This window comes from Leucoraja erinacea, chromosome 17, assembly GCF_028641065.1.
Source record: "Leucoraja erinacea ecotype New England chromosome 17, Leri_hhj_1, whole genome shotgun sequence".
Taxonomy (NCBI): domain Eukaryota; kingdom Metazoa; phylum Chordata; class Chondrichthyes; order Rajiformes; family Rajidae; genus Leucoraja; species Leucoraja erinaceus.
In genome coordinates this window covers 31,678,276-31,696,768 of record NC_073393.1, presented here as the reverse complement: position 1 = coordinate 31,696,768, position 18,493 = coordinate 31,678,276, and the positions used below count along the sequence as shown (strand labels likewise).

The following is an 18,493-nucleotide window of genomic DNA, read 5'->3' as shown; positions in this document are numbered from 1 at the left end:
CCCTTGTCAGTTATCCCTTTACAACTTTGTTTAACAAGTCTCTGCTGTTCTTAGATATAAAATCAACAATAGACCTTGTGTTAATTGCCATTTGCAGAAGAGGATTCTAAATGAATATCAATGGTTTCTTGTAGAGATTATTCTACGTATGCAGATGTTATATTGCGATACAAGAAAATTGTTTTCTCCATTTGTGAGAGTGTTTTACATTGAAATCTATTCAACCAATACATTGTCCGCTGAGGCTTGCATGTGTCAATTGACTAAAAATGGCCCTTAATGATCCTCACTTTTGAAAATAAAAATAGAGAGAAATTATCTCTTTTAAAGATCATTGGGTCATTTTTGTTTAGTGAAACTGGCTTTCTTTTTCCATTTATGGTCAAGAAATCATGTTGGTTTGATGCCAGACTGAGACATGATTTGTTGATTAAACTATGCCACATGATCCAATGATTCTTGTACGATTGCTATTTCTACTTGTCAAGGTCATTGTTGAATTAATTTAGGTTGTAACATAGTACAGCACAGGAACAGGTCATTTGACCTATAACTTTTGTGCCGAATATGATGCCAAGACAAACTTATCTGCCTGCACGTAATCCATACCCCTCCATTCCTTGTGCCTATGCAGAAGCTTCTTAAACCCCATCTAGTTGGTAAGTAACTAAGATGCTAACACAATTCACGTTAATTGCACAGAGCAATCAAGATTCTTGATTGGTACGGGTGTCAGGGGATATGAGGAGAAAGAAGGCAGGAGAATGGGGCTGAGAGGGAAAGATTGATCAGACATGATTGCATGGCGGAATAGACTTGATGGGCTGAATGGCCAAATTCTGCTCCTATAACTTATGAATGTGAGCACTAATAGCGTGTATTCTTCTATTGGCCTCGTGGGAGTAAGAAGGTGCAGACCACACCAGGGAATTCCAGTCATCCCATATGCCCTGGTCTCCTCACCACAATGAACACAAGAGCCTTCCAAACCACTCTCCGCACAAACTACCCGCATTCCCTTGGTGCCGACTGGCAATTTCTTGTCGCCTGACATCCTGAGGCCTTCATCCGTCAGCCAGTTTCCCCATTCTATGAATTTACATCAGGCAGGCAACTGGAGGTGTCTACATCGGGTCTAGGAATTACGAACACAAAGTGCAGGAGGGACCCAACGGGTCAGGCAACATCTGTGGAGGAAAAGGACAGGTAATGTATCAGACTGATGAAAGTTCCTGATCCTAACTTCGCCCGTCCATTTCAACCACAGATGTTGTCTGACTGGCTGAGCTCCTGGAGAACTTTGTTTTTTACTCAGAATTCCAACATCAGCAATTCCTGGGTCTTCTTGGAGTTACAAAATGTGGTCAAAATAGTTGTAGTCTTTTTTACTTGTACCATCGTTTCCCACTGTATTCCTGCCTGGTGGGAATGAGGTGGAAATGATTGGCATAAGCATTGTTCAAGTTTCAAGTTTACATTTATCATCACATGCACCAATTGGTACAGTGAGATTTGGGTTGCCATACAGCCATACAAATAAAAAGAACACAACATACGATAGAATTTAACATGAACATCCCCACACAGCAGAATCAATGTTTCCCACTGTGGGGGAAGGCAATAAGAGTTCAGTCATCTTCCTCTATGTTCACCCGTGGTCGGGGCCTATTGAGCCTAACGGCGACACGATGTTTCAAGCCCTCTCGCCGAATGATGGAACTCCGGCGTCGGAAGAACACTCTCAGTGGCTTGGAATTCGAAATCGCCCGCTTCCTACCGGAGACCGCGGCTTCCGAAGTCCACAGGCCGAGCTGGGCGGAGCTCCACACGGCAATCCTCGGCGAAGGATCCTAGGGTCCGCGTTGTTAAAGTCAGCGTCTCCCGCGGCTGGCTGGAAACTCCGCAGACCACAGCTCCACGGTGTTGAAGTCGGCAGTCCCAGCACTCCGGAGCTCCAACTCGGTGACCCCGGTATGGCATTGTCCCGCTCTGCGATGGTGCTTCAGTGCTGCGCCGCTGCTGAAGCTGAAGCTCTGGCCGGTTTCCGGCAGGAAAGGCCGCGCCAATCCAGATGGTAGGCCGCGAGGAGGGGGCGAAGATGTGGCTCGGAGCAAAGACGCATTCCTTGACCAGGTAGTGACTAAGAAAACAGTTTCCCCCCACCCCCCCCACACAAAAAGACTAAAAGACCTCCAAAACAAATTTTTTTGAAGGACTAAAAATAAAAAAAAGGATGAAAGGACGAACAGCTGCAGGCGGGGCAGTCATACTCAACGGCACCACCCAGCCAGAATATCATCAGAATAACCAACTAGAACAATTTTGGCCACATGGGGCACAAATTCACGCCTGAATTAAAAGCTCGGTTCAAATCAGTTTAGATGCAAGGGCAGAATCTTGGAGTTTAAGAAGTGAGACTTGCAATTCGATTAAACAAAAATACTCTAAAAAATGCCTGAGTTGTGTTTCCAGTACTTTAACCTGCATTGTGACTTGTTTTGCAAATGAGATTTCACAAAAGTAGTGAGACCATAATTTATTTTTGGTGGTATTATTGGAGAGAGGAACACCAAACTAAAAGAACCCTGTATAGATGGTCATAAAGTGCTGGAGTAACTCACCGGGTCAGGAAGCATCTCTGGAGAAAAAGGATTGGTGACGTTTTGGGTCGGGACTTTTCTTCAGAAGGGTACTGAACCGAAATGCCTCCTATCCTTTTCTTCCAGAGATGCTGCCTGACCCGCTGAGTTACTCCAGCACTTTGTGTCTATCTTTGGTTAAAACCAGCATCTGCAGTTTACACAAAAAAGCTGGAGAAACTCAGCGGGTGCAGCAGCATCTATGGAGTGAAGGAAATAGGCAACGTTTCGGGCCGAAACCCTTCTTCAGACTGAAGAAGGGTTTCGGCCCGAAACGTTGCCTATTTCCTTCGCTCCATAGATGCTGCTGCACCCGCTAAGTTTCTCCAGCTTTTTTGTGTAACCTTCGATTCTCCAGCATCTGCAGTTCCCTCTTAAACACAGCATCTGCAGTTCTTTGTTTCTACAGAAAAAAACACTGTTCTTTTTGCAATAGTTCAATCAATAATTAAATCATTAAAATAGACAAATTCATCATTTGATTGGCAATTCCTCTGAAGGACAGTACATTCAGTAATGCATCACACACTCAATAGTATGATGCTCTAAGATGTCTCTACTCATCCTGGAATGAACCGTGTTCTCAGTTGATGTCGATGATTCCAACAAGCGTCAATAGTGTTTGATGGTCATATGCAACTGTACGGCAATGAAATTCTTACATTACGTGCTGCAGCTTTATTAGCACAAAACAGCACAATTAATATATAATAAACGTAACCAATTATTCTAGTAAACCAGCGCACGACAATGCAAGCCAAAGAAAGAGGTGTAACTTTGGTCGTGTACACTCCATAGTAGTTCAGAGCCGAGGTAGAGTGTGGGGTGATTCAAATGATGGTTGCGAAAAAACTGTTCTTGTGTCTGGAGATAATAGTTCTCAGGGTCCTGTACCTTCTTCCTGATTTTAGCAGCGAGATGAGGATGTGGTCAGGATGGTGTGGACCTTTAATAAGATTTTTGATAATATTCTTGATAGTGAGGATAGTGAGATGTTTGATTGTGGTGGGAAGGTCAGCTTAGGGCGAAATAAGACAAACTGGGCAATAAAGATCCTAAGAGAACTGCTGGCTTGCCAGAGGATTAGGTTGCACCCTTTCTTTTCTGCAAAGGACTCAGTTGATGATTAGGGATGGGCTTCAAAAGGAAATGAAAACAGAAATTGATAGAAATGGTCAGCATCTATGGGAAGGAAAACAGAGCTAAACAGAGGCTATATTAATTAGCGTTGTATTTATTAATGCACAGAAATATCCTGCTACTCAGTACCCTTGCCACTCATGTGGGGGTGATATCCCCCCTGGGGGTGATATCTCCACCACACTCAACCCTTGAAGACTCTTTTAGCCAGTGTACAATCTGCATGAAGGTTTTGTGGTAACCCACAAGCAAGGAGCATTTGGCATTTACTTACACTCCCATGTACACTCGTGGGATAGTTACGCAGCTACGTGCCTCTGTCTGCTTATTCTTTACAGTTTAGAACATAATCTTCAATAGCTATTTTTGCAATATTTGCTAGCCCTCAGTTTGGCATAGCAAGACAGAAAAGGAACATTTCAAGTATCTTTTGAACTTCACAGGATACAACAAGAATAACTGGATTAAAGTAACTTCCCATTGAATTGGCTGTGAGGATGTCATACTTGACTGTCTACCTGCAGCAGGTCAAAGGCAACACCTCTAATATCAAAGAAACGATAAGCTAATTTTCCAATTTCACAACAGGGCAAATGGAAAATTCCACATTCATTTTAATGACTAAAATGTAACAGGCTTAGTTATGTACTGTAGCTTCATTACGTGAGCTCCTTTTGTGAACCTACGGTGCAAAGCCAAGAAAATTTGCCTTGTATAATTTGGCAGCTCGGTTGCACTAAAAAATGCTGTGTTTGCATCGTTTGCCGGTCTTGTTTTGCTTCTTTTATTTAAAGAACCCGTAGGGATGTGATTATGTGTACCGCTTGTTTCCTTAATAAGGCAAGGGTGATTTATGTGTGTGATCCAGAGTTGAATCTCATCTTTTGTGCTCGAAGTCATTGTGGCTGGTATTGAATTTTCAAACAAGACTGTTTTCTAATCTTATGCAGGCTAATGCGACCCATAACAAAACGGTATAAGATTGGTTTCTGCCCTTGGCTAGTTCTTTAAAGTTTCAGTTATTGTCCTCGATATATTGGAGCTAATTTAGCTTGAATGTAAATCCCTGATGTAATTTTCCATATCTTAATCTTTCATGTCATGTATCCCTTCTCTGCTCCGTTGCAGGAAATGCTTGACAACATTGAGCGATTGACTCCTCAGTTCACCAGTCACTTTGAATGCAGAAGTTCTCCGTAAATGTTGTCCAAGTAACTGGAAACCTTTTTAACCAGATAGGCCAGACAGTCAGAATCCTTTTCCCACGTTAGAAAAATCAAATACTAGAGAGCACAGCGTTAAGGTGAGGGGCAAGGTTTAAAGGAACAGTGCGGGGCAGAGGGTGGAGAGTGCCGGAAACATGCTGCCGGAGGTGATGAGTGAAGCAGATATGTTATTGCCATGTGGATGTGCAGGGAATGGAAGGATATGGGTTATCTACAGGAAGGTAAGTGATGGTCTTGGCATCATGTTCGGCATAGACATTGTGGGCTGAAGGACCAGATTCTGTGTTCTATGCTCAGTCTAGATCACTGGTTGCTCAGGGCTCAATTTGGCTATTTAAATACACTTCAATAAATATTTATAAATAAAATAATACAAATGCAAAATCACATTTTTGAAAAAATTCTGAGAGTTTTTGAAAAATAATTTCAAAGTTCAAAGACTACTTCACATTCAGGGCTAGTGATTGAGGCAGGAATGGTGTCAAATTCACAATTAAATTGCACAGGCAGCAGAAGAGAATGGAAGTGGGCGGTGAATGTGATGTGGAGGATTTGTTCTATGTGGAGGGACTGGTTGGAACAAGTGGCCTCTTTCCATGGTTGTTGCTTGGAGCTACTAGGGCAGGGCCCAAAAGCTGAAGTCGAAGGAAGTTTGAACTTTGTTTTATATTTCCTCTCCTGATATTTTTAATGTAACTGAAATGAACTATTACTTTTCTTTCAAATGCCAAATACTACCTTGTGCCTGTTTAGTGACAATAGTGATAAAGAGTAACTGAGATTCAGCAGCGCTGAGCCTAATCAAAACCTCATTTTGTTTTGTGTAGATTTTGATCCCAAATATTTTTGGGCCTGGAGCCGCTTCCTCGATTACATCCAGTTTTGTTTATCCTTCACCATGGTGTGCCTCTTGGTGACGTACCTCCTGATTGACTCCCAACTCTTTGTGGAAACTCTCGGTTTCACGGCTGTCCTCATTGAAGCCATGTTGGGAGTGCCTCAGCTTTGCCGCAACTTCAAGAACAAGTCCACAGCAGGCATGAGGTGAGGAAAATGGTTTCACTTGTGAATGTTTCAATATTTAGAGCATTGATATGAGTAAGAGGTGGACCTTATCTTGTAAAGTAACACAGAAGTAGCAATATAAAAGCAGTGGTACATAGCCTTTTATGGTAAGAGTATATGGTATAGTTATGGTCTGGGGTAGCACAGTAAGGAGTGGCACAGTGGCACAGCAGTAGAGTTGCTACCCTATAGACCAGAGACCTGGGTTTGATCCTGACGATGGGTGCACGGGTTTGTAGGTTAATTGCCTTCTGTACATTGTCCGTAGCGTGTAGGATATAAACTAGTGAGGGAGTGATTGTTGGTCGGCACGGACTTGGTGGGCTGTAGGGCCTGTTTCCACGTTATATCTCTAAACTAAACTAAACCAAACCAAGCCAAACCAAACAGTTCAAATCTGGATTCTGAATTGCCTGGATGTTTAAGATCATTAGATTTGATGGGATCTAGTTATTCTATTCTTAAGTTTACGCCCTTTATAATATAAGTTTATAATTAAATAATTACAGCCTTGCCAAGTTACTAGCAGTTAAAACAAACTTTGTTGATTACAGGAATATATTCCACATTTACCCTCACGTTCAATAATCAATTCTGGTTGAAAAAAAACTAGTGATTGAAATGTAAACATTTCTTGGGGCTAGAAATTAAGTTTGTAGAAACTGTGTGATGTATTTGAAGATTGAATTAACCTAGATTTGTGCACATAACTGGAAGCCTTGTAGACTATCAGTAAATCCACTTCCTCAATGTTGGTGCGATTTAAGTTTCTACAACATTTCCCCAGTAGAAGTCAGTAGTCGTGTGACATGCAAAATTTGTCCATTACTCACATTACTCGTTCTTAATTACTCACAGAGTAGTTGACTTTTACTAAAACCTTATTTCCCCCAAACCATGCTATTTATATTCAGTCTGAACTTTTCATCTAAGAAATCCATGACATCCTGCAAACTGAAATATTATCTCACACGGGTGCCTGTATTTTTCAGGATGAGCATGTATCTGGCAAAACCAGCATCTGTTGCTCATCCCTAATTGACATTGAGAGGGTGGTGGTGAGGTGCCTTCTTCAACTGCTGAAGAGGGAGGTCGGGATCATAGTCAGTCACAGCTTCTTGTTCTCACCGTCACTCCAGGTGGTCGACACTGATCTCTGCCAGACCTCACGGTTGTTAACTGCATTAAGGAAGTCATCCAAACTCCTTACTCAGACTTCTTCTACTTTTCCTTCATTTCATTGCAACAGGCAGAGCAGACAAGCTTTGCGGGGATTATCCAAAGAATTAATTCATGTCCTTACAGAGAACCTTTTGCCTGGGGCAGTTGGCTGGCACCCTCGACTGACTCCTTTCAGTATTAGTTTATCGTCACGTGTACCAAGGTACCGTGAAAAGCTTTTGTTGCGTGCTAACCAGACAGCGGAAAGACAATACATGATTACAATGGAGCCATTCGCAGCATACATATACATGACAAGGGAATAAAGTTTATTGCATGGTAAAGCCAGTAAAATCTAATCCAAGATAGTCCGAGGGTCCCCGATGAGGTAGATACTAGTTCTGGACTGTCTCTAGTTGTGGTAGGATGGTTCAGTTGCATGATAACAACTGGGAAGAAACTGTCCTGAATCTGGAGGTCATTTTCACACTTTTACTTCCCTTGGTAAGGAAAATGCCACTTGCATTTTGGTAACCTTGGCAGGATCTACACAGTGAATGATAGGGCTCTGGGGAGTGTTGGACAACAGAGGGATCTAGGAGTGCAGGTGCATGGTTCATTGAAGGTGGTGTCGCAAGTCGACAGGCTGGTCAGAAAGGCTTTTGGCACGTTGGCCATCAATCAGAATATTGAGTAAAGATGTTGGGAGGTCATGTTGCAGTTGTATAAGATGTTGGCGAGGCTGCATTTAGAGTATTGGGTTCAGTTCTGGGCACCATATTATAGGAAAGAAGTTGTCAAGCTGGAGAGGTTACAGAGAAGATTTACGAGGATGTTGCCAGGACTAGAGGGTCTGAGCTATAGTGAGTGGTTGAGTAGGCTTTTCCTTGAGTATTCCTTGGAGTGCAGGAGGATGAGAGGTGATCTTATAGGGGTGTGTACAATCATGAGAGGAATAGATTGAGTTGATGCACCGATTTTCTTTCCCAGAGCAGGTGAATCGAGGACCAGAGGACATAGGTTTAAGGTGAAGGGGAAAAGATTTAATAGGAATCTGAGGGGTTACTTTTTCACACAAAGGGTGTTGGGTGTATGGAACAAGCTGCAATAGGAGGTAGTTGAGGCAAGGACTATCCCAACGTTTAAGAAACAGTTAGACAGGTAAATGGATAGGACAGGTTTAGAGGGATATGGGTCAAACGCAGGCTGGTGGGACTCGTGTAGCTGGGACAATGGCCGGTGTTGGCAAGTTCAGCCGGTGCCTGTTTCCACGCTGTATCACTCTATGAATCTAAGTTATTTCTACCCTTGGGAGTACCTGTAATAGAATTCCCTGTTTGGTGTCCTTTTCATTTGAGAGTTGTCTGCTAAGTCTGCATCTGCTGGGGTGCCCGCTGACAACTGCAAGAAGGTATCAGTAGGAAATGCCACAGTGAAACCAACATTGTTAGTTTCATTGCAGTATTTTCCAATGTAACCTGACAATGCTGCTCTGTGAGCTTCTAGCTTTTTATGCAGCTTTCAAAAAAAGCTACAGGGTGACCTGCAATTCTATTTTAACTGGGTGTGTGGCAGTTTCTCGACCCAGCGGTCTGGTCTCTAGCCTGGCACTGTTCACACCTGCTCAGAATTGACAGACATCCCTTTGCTGCCCTTTTACTCCATTCCACTGATCTGTTATCAATCACATCTGCCAACCTTGGAGCTCAGTGCAGAGTAAAGGCAGGGCCTCAAACAATCTGCTGGGTTTTATGTGAGTGGTCAAACATCAGGTTAGGCTTACAAAAAAAAAGGCAGCACAGGATGGCACAGTGGCACAGTGGAGTTGCTGCCTTACAGTTACTGTTTACTACTTAACATTGGCACTGCTGTTATTTATTGCTCATTCCTAATTTATTCTGTACTGAAGAGGTAGTTAAATGTAAACCACATTAGTGGGGGCTGGAATAACATGTAGGCCAGTTATGGAGTGCAGATTCCTCCCTTCAAACGCTTGAGTGAACCAGACGAGTTTTTGCAATGACCCAATTGTTTTACGCTTATCGTTACGAGGATTACAGCTTAAAGTGAAGATGTCACCATTTTTTTTGTATTTTCTAATTTAGTTTAAGCTCTTTGCCCCAAAATACATTCAGCGCACCTAATAAGTTTGAAATTCAATTTCTAGGCAGAAGATTACATTTTCTCTGCTCCTTTGGATGGTAGTTAACCAAGAAGGTCATGAAATGTTTCTTGTGCTCTGCCCAACAACTTTACAGAATTATTCCCTCCACCTGATTAATATTTTAGTCTCTATAAATAATTATAATGTTCTATTCTCAATAAATAACTATAATGGTCTGGATTTTATTTCTGTCGATATTTGATGGTAAAAAGCTTGATAATGTTTTGAGTGAGAGGGATCCATTGTGTATGGAGAATTGAGTATATTATTTTACTCTTATGTGGGATTCAAATATCCATAAAATATGGTCATAAAATGTAGGAAGGATTTGGAAGCAAAACAAAATTCCATTTGCATTACCAGAACAAAGTTGCTTGATACTGGGAAATCTTTCTCCTCATAGCCGAGTTCAGAGTGAGGGGGGAAGAACATGATAATAATGACATTGCCATTTAAGACAAAAATGGGGAAGGATTCCTTCCCTTCAATGATTATGAATCTTTGGAATTCTCTACTTCAGGGAGCTGCAGAGACTGGATTATTGATATTATATTTTGGGGAAATTAAGAGTTATGGATGAACAGGCAGCAGATTGGAGGTCATGATCAAATTAACCACGATCTTTTTGAATGCTTGAGCAGAATCATCAGCACCATATCCTATTCTTGCTTTTATTTCTTATTGGCACAGTGGTAGAACTGCTGCCTTACAGTGCCAGAGAACCGGGTTCGATCCTGACCATGGATACTGTCTGTATGGAGTTTGTACGTTCTCACAGTGACCCGCTTGCCATTTCTCCGGGTGTCCGGTTTCCTCTCACACTCCAAAGACGTACAGGTTTGTGGGTTAATTGGCTTTGGTAAAAATTTAAATTGTCCCTTGTGTGTGTAGGGTAGTGCTGTTTTGCAGGGATCGCTGGTCGGCAGGGGCGCAGTGTGGCCAAAGTGCCTGTTTCCGTGCTGTATCTCTGAAACTGAAACTAAATGTTTTCTTTATCTTAACATCACTTTGGAAGCACTGTTACATTATCTCTGCCCAAAAGCAGCCATCAGTGTAGCCACGACGAAGGCGATAAGCAATAATTTCCAAATATGGGCAGATTTGCACTTAAACCCTGATCCTCACAGGAAATGATGAGACTCAAAGTCTTTCCTTAACACTATGATGTTCAAAGCTGTCAGGCCACGTTTACACGCTGAAAATTAATAATCTAGCATTTAGGCTTAGACCTTTGTGCTAGATTGCCCTGTTTTAACATTTTTGTTATAGGCTTAGAGGTTTACAACTGTAACTAGGGGTGACACAGTGACGTAGTGGTAAGGCTGTTGCCTTACAGCACCAGAGACTCAGCTAGATTCTGCCTATGGGTGCTGTCTGTATGGAGTTTGTACGTTCTCCCCGTGACCGTGTGGGTTTTCCCTGGGTGCTCTGGATTCCTTCCACACTCCAAAGACGTACGGGTTCATAGGTTTTACAGTATTGGCTTCTGGGAAAAACATTGTAAATTATCCCCAGTGTTAGTGTACGGAGATCACTGGTCAACACGGAACAACAGGAGAAAATCAGAAGTGTCAGTATTACAGTTGAGCAAAGGGGACTATGGAGGCATGAGGGAGGAGAAGTCCAAAGTAGACTGGGAAGAGACCCTGGCAGGGATGACAGTGGAACAACAATGGCAGGTATTTCAGGGAACAATACAGAAGGTGCAGGATCAGTACATTCCAAAGAGGAAGAAAGATTCTAAGGGGAGTAAGAGGCGACCGTGGCTGACAAGGAAAGTCAAGGACAGTGCAAAAATAAAAGAGGAGGTATAACATAGCAAAGATGAGCGGGAAAGCAGAGGATTGGGAAACTTTAAAGAACAACAGAAGATAACTAAAAAGGCAATACAAGGAGCAAAGATGAGGCACGAAGGTAAGCTAACCAAGAATATAAAGAAGGATAGTAAACGCTTCTTTAGCTATGTGAAGAGAACAAAATTAGTTAAAACAAATGTGGGTCCCTTGAAAACAGGAACAGGTGAATTTATTATGGGGAACAAGGAAATGGCAGACGAGTTGAACAGGTACTTTGGTTCTGTCTTCACTAAGGAAGACACAAACAATCTCCCAGATGTAATAATGGCCAAAACACCTAGGGTGACGGGGGAACTGAGGGAAATTTTCATTAGGCAGGAAATGGTGTTGGGTAGACTGATGGGACTGAAGGTTGATGAATCCCCAGGGCCTGATGGTCTGCATCCCAGGGTACTTAAGGAAGTGGCTCTAGAAATCATGGATGCTAAATCATAGATTTAGGATCAGTTCCTGTGAATTGGAGGGTAGCTAATATTATCCGACTTTTTAATAAAGGCGGGAGAGAGAAAGCAGGGAATAATAAATCAGTTAGCCTGACATCTGTGGTGGGGAAGATGCTGGAGTCAATTATAAAAGATGAAATAGCGGTACATTTGGAAAGCAGTAACAGGATCGGTCCGAGTCAGCATGGATTTACGAAGGGGAAATCATGCTTGACTAATCTTCTGGAATTTTTTGAGGATGTAACTAGGAAAATGGACACGGGTGAGCCAGTGGATCTAATGTACCTGGACTTTCAGAAAGCATTTGATAAGGTCCCACATAGAAGATTAGTGGGCAAAATTAGATCACATTGTATTGGGGATAGCGTGTTGACATGAATAGAAAATTGGTTGGCAGACAAGAAACAAAGAGTAGGGATTACCAGGTCCCTTTCAGAATGGCAGGCGGTGAATAGTGGGGTACCGCAAGGCTTGGTGCTGGGACCGCAGCTATTTCGAATATACATTAATGATTTAGATGAAGGGATTAAAAGTAACATTAGCAATTTTGCAGATGACACAAAGCTGGGTGGCAGTGCGAAGTGTGAGGAGGATGCTATGAGGATGCAGGGTGACTTGGACAGGTTGGGTGAGTGGGCAGATGCATGGCAGATGCAGTTTAATGTGGATAAATGTGAGGTTATCCCCTTTGATGGCAAAATCAGGAAGGCAGATTATTATCTGAATGGTGTCAAGTTGGGAAAAGGGGAAGTACAATGAGATCTGAGGGTCCTTGTTCCTCAGTCACAGAAAGTAAGCATGCAGGTACAGCAGGCAGTGAAGAAAGCTGATGGCATGTTGGTCTTCATAACAAGAGGAGTTGAGTATAGAAGCAAAGAGGTCCTTCTGCAGTTGTACAGAAGGACCTGAGTGGGACCATACCTGGAGTATTGTGTGCAGTTTTGGTCTCCGAATTTGAGGAAGGACATTCTTGCTATTGAGGGAGTGCAGCGTAGGTTCGCAAGGTTAATTCCCGGAATGGATGGACTGTCATGTGTTGATAGAATAGAGCGGCTGGGCTTGTATACTGGAATTTAGAAGGATGAGAGGATATCTTATTGAAACATATAAGATTATTCAGGGATTGGACACACTAGAGACAGGAAACATGTTCCCGATGTCGGGGGAATCCAGAACCAGGGGCCACAGTTTAAGAATTAGGAGTAGTTCATTTAGAACGGAAATGAGAAAAAACATTTTCACCCAGAGAGTTGTGATTCTGTGGAATTCTCTGCCTCAGAAGGCAGTGGAGGCTAATTCTCTGTATGCTTTCAAGAGAGAGTTAGATAGAGCTCTTAAAGATAGTGGAGTCAGGGGATATGGCGAGAAGACAGGAATGGGGTACTGATTGTGGATGATCAGCCATGATCATATTGAATGGCGGTGCAGGCTCGAAGGGCCGAATGGCTATTGTCTATTGCCTATTGTGATATTTATGTGATCTGTAAAGACTGAGAAAATAGGGATCAGCAGTTCAGTAGTTCGGTGAGATGCAGAAATGCTGGTAGCAGAAGTGAGAATTTGCAGTCAGTGGGAGCTCAATATAATTGGCAAAAGAACCAAAGGAGAGATGAGGAGAAATTGTTTTACACAGCAAGGTATCCACTGCCTGAAACAGTGGTGGGAACAGCTGTAGTAGTCATTTTTAACAACAAATATAAAGAGAAGATGCAGGAAAATGAAAGGCGTGTGGAGAATGTTGGGTATGGAACCAATTAGTTATTTCAAAGACATTACTCGTTGAATCTCTGCCTCCTGTGATATCATTTACTGTAAGGTCATTCTAACTTTTAGAAGAGGGGTTGTTTTGATCAGGTTCAACCAAAAGGCCTGACCAGCCCTTCTTCAAATTGCCCACTTCCGGTTTTAATGGAGCCTGGTGCCTAACCTGGTCTTAACCTGGCATGTTATCTGTTTAAATGGAGTGGACTTAGCTGACGTGTACCTGCATGTTTTGGACTCAGATGTCTTGGACTTGCTTCCATTTAACTGAACTAACAGTAGTGTTTATCTGCAAAATCTAAGCAAAGATTATAACTTCAGATTACACCTCCTCTAATTCATTACCAATGAATACAAAGCCAAATCTATTAATCAGACTATCCTCCAGGGTGAAAACCCTACTGGGAGCAAAATAAATGTATTTGCTGATAAATCTAGACTTCCTTCAAACTCTTACTCTTCTACTCAGAGAACATGCCTCAGTCACTATTGCTGTCACAGATTCCATCAGCACAACTTTGCCATCAAGCTCTTCTGCTTTAAATTTCCTTGCTAAATCTGCCCACCTCTTCCCGCCCCCATTCCTCATTTAAGAAGCTGCTTAAAGCCCAGAATTTGGTCTAAACCATTGGTCATCCCTTATAATCTTCCCTCCTTCAATTGCATACCAATTTGGCCCTTCTACAGTTCCTTTGTGAGCTTTGCGGGTGATTTATATGTTAAATGTAGTTTATAAAATGTAAACATTATTCTTGTTTACTATTTGAAGTTATTGCTATCAAGAAATCTCATTGATTCAGTGCAGCATAATAATTTTTGTCTCTTTTCTTTTCTCAGTGTTAAGATGGTGCTGATGTGGACCCTGGGTGACATCTTTAAAACTGCCTACTTCATTATTAATGCAACACCTGTACAATTCTGGGTTTGTGGGGCCCTTCAGATTTGTATTGACATCGCAATATTCTATCAGGTGTTCACGTACGAGAAAGGAGCACACGAAAAATACAGCTAACAAAACTGCAGAGTGAATGAATGGCAGCCTGAGACACATGATTTTGTGACCAGGTTAGGCACCAGGGGCGTGCCAACAAGATCGATCTCCTTTCTTACTCATTGAAGGACATCCAATTCTTTAACCACTAAACTAAAGTGCCTTAGCCATATAACTCATTTTGTGTTGAAACTTCTTTCCTACTGATGGCTTTGAAAATCTCCAGGTCATGCTCCACTAGGCAGGGTGAAGAGTTAACTTTAATTAACTCATCATTTTATATTTAGAAAGAGGACGTACAGAGCAGCAGCAACAGCAATGAGAAAACAAACCGAACCTTGTCAATGTGCATTTAATAAGGGCTGACCAGATAATGATTCCTCACTCCTATGAACAGTTCTAGAAGTCTCCTCATGCCTTAATGTAACCCTCACTTTGTCAAAGTGTTCCATTTTGAAGCTGCAACAAGTTTGCCATCAGTGTGTTCCCTGTCACTTCCTGTCGGATCAATAGAAAACGAACTCCAATGTGATCTGGTAAAGAATCAAATCCTAATTTACATTATATTGTTTGAGTCACTGTAAAAAATATGTCCCTATTGATGCTCCGCAGTTCTTTCCCTCCATTTCCACTTTTGCGTGTATTTTTTAAAATATCTTTTAATCTCATGGCTTTATTTAAGGTCTGTCCCCAACCATCATACCATTTTGTGCTGGACATTGAGAAATTTCAAAATCAAATATGCCTACCATGCTTTGTGAAATTCAATTTACTGTAATTCACATGTACCATGGATAAAGATTACCTCGGAGGGGATATTGGTGAATGATAGAAAACGTTGGAATCTTCGGAATGTTCGGCGGCGCAGTTGAGAAATAAGCAGGGTTTAAATTTCAGGTTGTTGACCTCTCAATGGAGGAAAGGTTAACTTTGGATTCTAGATTAAAAATGTTGTTATTTCTGAGTATATTACAGATAGTTATTGTTTAATTCATTCATGGATCTGAGCATCGTGGGTTAAGTATAACATAATATCAATCTGTATTGGTCTTCAAAGAGCTGCCTTCTTTATGACGTAGGCACTTCCATAGAAAACTATTCATGAATTTTGATTCTGTGACAATGAAGGAACAGTATTTCCAGGTTAAGAAAATGAGTCGGAGAGGAACTTTGCTGGGGTTCTCATACACCTTTTGTACCCAGCACCCATGAGTTACGGGTTTAGGAGGTGATGCAGATATTTTTCCTGTAAAATGGTATTAAAGGTTATTTCCTGTGCAATGTGTAGGATATTTTTAGCTAATGGAAAGTAAGGCTTTCCTTTACTAAAACATTAAGGTAGGATAACCAAGAATAAGCTGTACCTTACAATAAAACAATTTGTGTAGGCAAGGCCTTACTGAGATGGAAGTACAACCCATCATATCACACATAGTCCCCAGTTTGCTGGGAAGGGCACTCGAAGGCTGAACGTTTTCCACATATTATTTTAAAGTAATATGGAATTGATAGACAGCAAATTTTTCTGATTTGATATTAACCATCCTTCTGAAGGAGAATTTAGAGGATACTTTTCCTTGCCAAGTTTGGCTGATTGTAGAAGTTAGGTTTAGGTTTATTATTGGCACGTATACAGTGAAAAGTTTTATGTTACATGCTATCTAATCAGATCAGATAACACCACACATAAATACAATCAAGTCCACCTCAACTACAATCGTGAGCAGGAAGGAACTGCAGATGCTGTTTTACACTGAAGATGGACACAAAATGCTGGAGTAACCCAGTGGGACAGGCAGCATCTCTGGATAGAAGAAATGGGTGACGTCCCTTTTCCTCCCCCCTCGCCCCCATCCAAGAACCCCGACAGTCTTTTCTGGTGAGGCAGAGGTTCACTTGCACCTCCTCCAACCTCATCTACTGTATCCGCTGTTCCAGGTGCCAACTCCTGTACATCGGCGAGTCCAAGCACAGGCTCGGCGACCGTTTCTGAGAACTCCTCCGTTCAGTCCGCCATAACATACCTGATCTCCCGGTTGCTCAGCACTTTAACTCTCCCTCCCATTCCCAATCTGTCCTTTCTGTTCTGGGCCTCCTCCATTGTCAGAGTGTGGCCCAGCGCAAATTGGAGGAACAGCACCTATTTTGCTTGGGAAGCTTACACCCCAGCGGTATGAACATTGACTTCTCTAACTTCAAACAACCCTTGCTTTCCCTCTCCATCCCTTCCCCCTTCCCAGTTCTTCCACCAGTCTTATTGTCTCCAACTACATTCTCTGTCCCGCCCACTCCCCTGACTGACATCAGTCTGAAGAGGTTCTCGACTCGAATCGCCATCCATTCGTTCTCTGCAGAGATGCTGCCTGTCCCGCTGAGTTACTCCAGCATTTTGTGTCTACCTTCAATTTAAATCAGCATCTGCAGTTATTTCCTACACGCTTCCACTTTAGGATGTTGCAACTTGCCAGTTACTGGATCAGAAGGAATTGACTGGATCACAGGCAGAGCTGAGAGCCAGAGTAGGGTTCTGAATGCGACAAAGGATTCAAACAAGACTGGGTAGCAGTTGATCACAGCTCTTTATGGTTGATATGCTGGAAGCATGCTACTGCTCTATGAGAGTAAAACCCTTTCCTGACTTTTTTTGTGATCAACCTTAAGTAGTTCCCACTGATTGAGTTGTTCCGTGCATTCTACAGACTAGTGCAGTGTTGACACAAAGATTATATAGTGTCTTGGAATGTTGGCTTTTATATTTAACCATTTTCCGTACTGCTTCTGGGTTACAAGTTCCTCAAGGACAGACAATTCCATCACGGAAGCCTTTTCAATCTGTATCATAATTTACCTCCTTCCCCGTCTCCCTTACCCCACTATCTGTTAGTTAGGCAAGAAAAACGCAGCCAGCCCCAACACTCTCCAGTGTGCTTTGAATGATTAATTAGAATTACTTTCCCTTTCACCATGCATCATTGCAGTCTGACCAAAACTATTATTAGCAATAACAATGAAATGGAAGACTTAGAAATGTTGTCATATTTGATACAGCAACGTCCATTTCATAGAGTTCTATCATCTGACCAGGTCAGTTATAATCCATAATGTCACCTAATAATTGTCACTGCATGTTTAAATGATGGAATCTACCTCTACTGTCACGATGTCTATTTACTGTATAGTTACATCAGTCTACATATATAACAATTTTCATCCATTTTGCACCAATGACTGATCCCTTTATATCAGAATGTACCGTACCTCCCTCAGGACCACTGCTAGGAATCAGGTAGATTACCCAGAAAAATATCCAACAGTTGTGACAAAATCCCTTGGAATCTTATGAAAAGCAGGACATCAATCTGCCACTTAAAAGCACAGCTATTTCAAAGGTTCAATGCTGATGATAGCCAATTCCCCGCAGGCTCCTTAGACCATTGAAGGTGGAGACACAGCAACAAAAAAATAAGATTGTTACACAAAAAAGCTGGAGAAACTCAGCGGGTGCAGCAGCATCTATGGAGCGAAGGAAATAGGCAACGTTTCGGGTCTGAAGAAGGGTTTCGGCCCGAAACGTTGCCTATTTCCTTCGCTCCATAGATGCTGCTGCACCCGCTGAGTTTCTCCAGCTTTTTTGTGTAACCTTCGATTCTCCAGCATCTGCAGTTCCCAAAAACAAAAAAAATAAGATTGTTCCCTACTACAGATACAGGGGGCAGTACAGTGGCACAGTGCTAGGGTTGCTGCCTTTCAGCGCCAGAGACCAGGGTTCGATCCTGACTACAGATGCCGTCTGTACGGAATTTGTACATTCTCTCTGCGATCGCGTGGGTTTTCTCCAGGTGCTCTGGTTTCCTTCCACACTCTAAAGATGTACAGGTTTGCAGGTTATTTAGCTTTGATAAAAATTGTAAAATGCCCCTATTGTGTAGGATAGTGCTAGTTTACGGGGATCGCTGGTTGGTGCAAACTCGGTAGGCCGAAGAGCCTGTTTCCGCACTGTCTCTAAAATAAACTAAAATAAGATAATTGGACTGCACAGGAGGAAGG

General features: G+C 42.2%; 1 protein-coding gene across 2 annotated transcripts in view; it reads left to right on the top strand.

Moving 5' to 3' along the window:
• si:dkey-246g23.2 (solute carrier family 66 member 2) overlaps window positions 1-17,913 on the top strand; it is a 51,762-nt gene extending 33,849 nt beyond the window's left edge. The window contains exons 4-5 of one of the 2 annotated variants that reach the window (XM_055648925.1): window positions 5,833-6,049; window positions 14,293-17,913. In XM_055648925.1, the coding sequence (XP_055504900.1) occupies window positions 5,833-6,049; window positions 14,293-14,467 (392 nt within the window). In that variant the 3' untranslated portion in view covers window positions 14,468-17,913. Of the gene's footprint in view, window positions 1-5,832; window positions 6,050-9,398; window positions 11,095-14,292 lie in introns of those variants that run through there. The other variant, XM_055648924.1, reaches the window with a different exon arrangement.
• The last annotated feature ends 580 nt before the right edge of the window (window positions 17,914-18,493 follow it).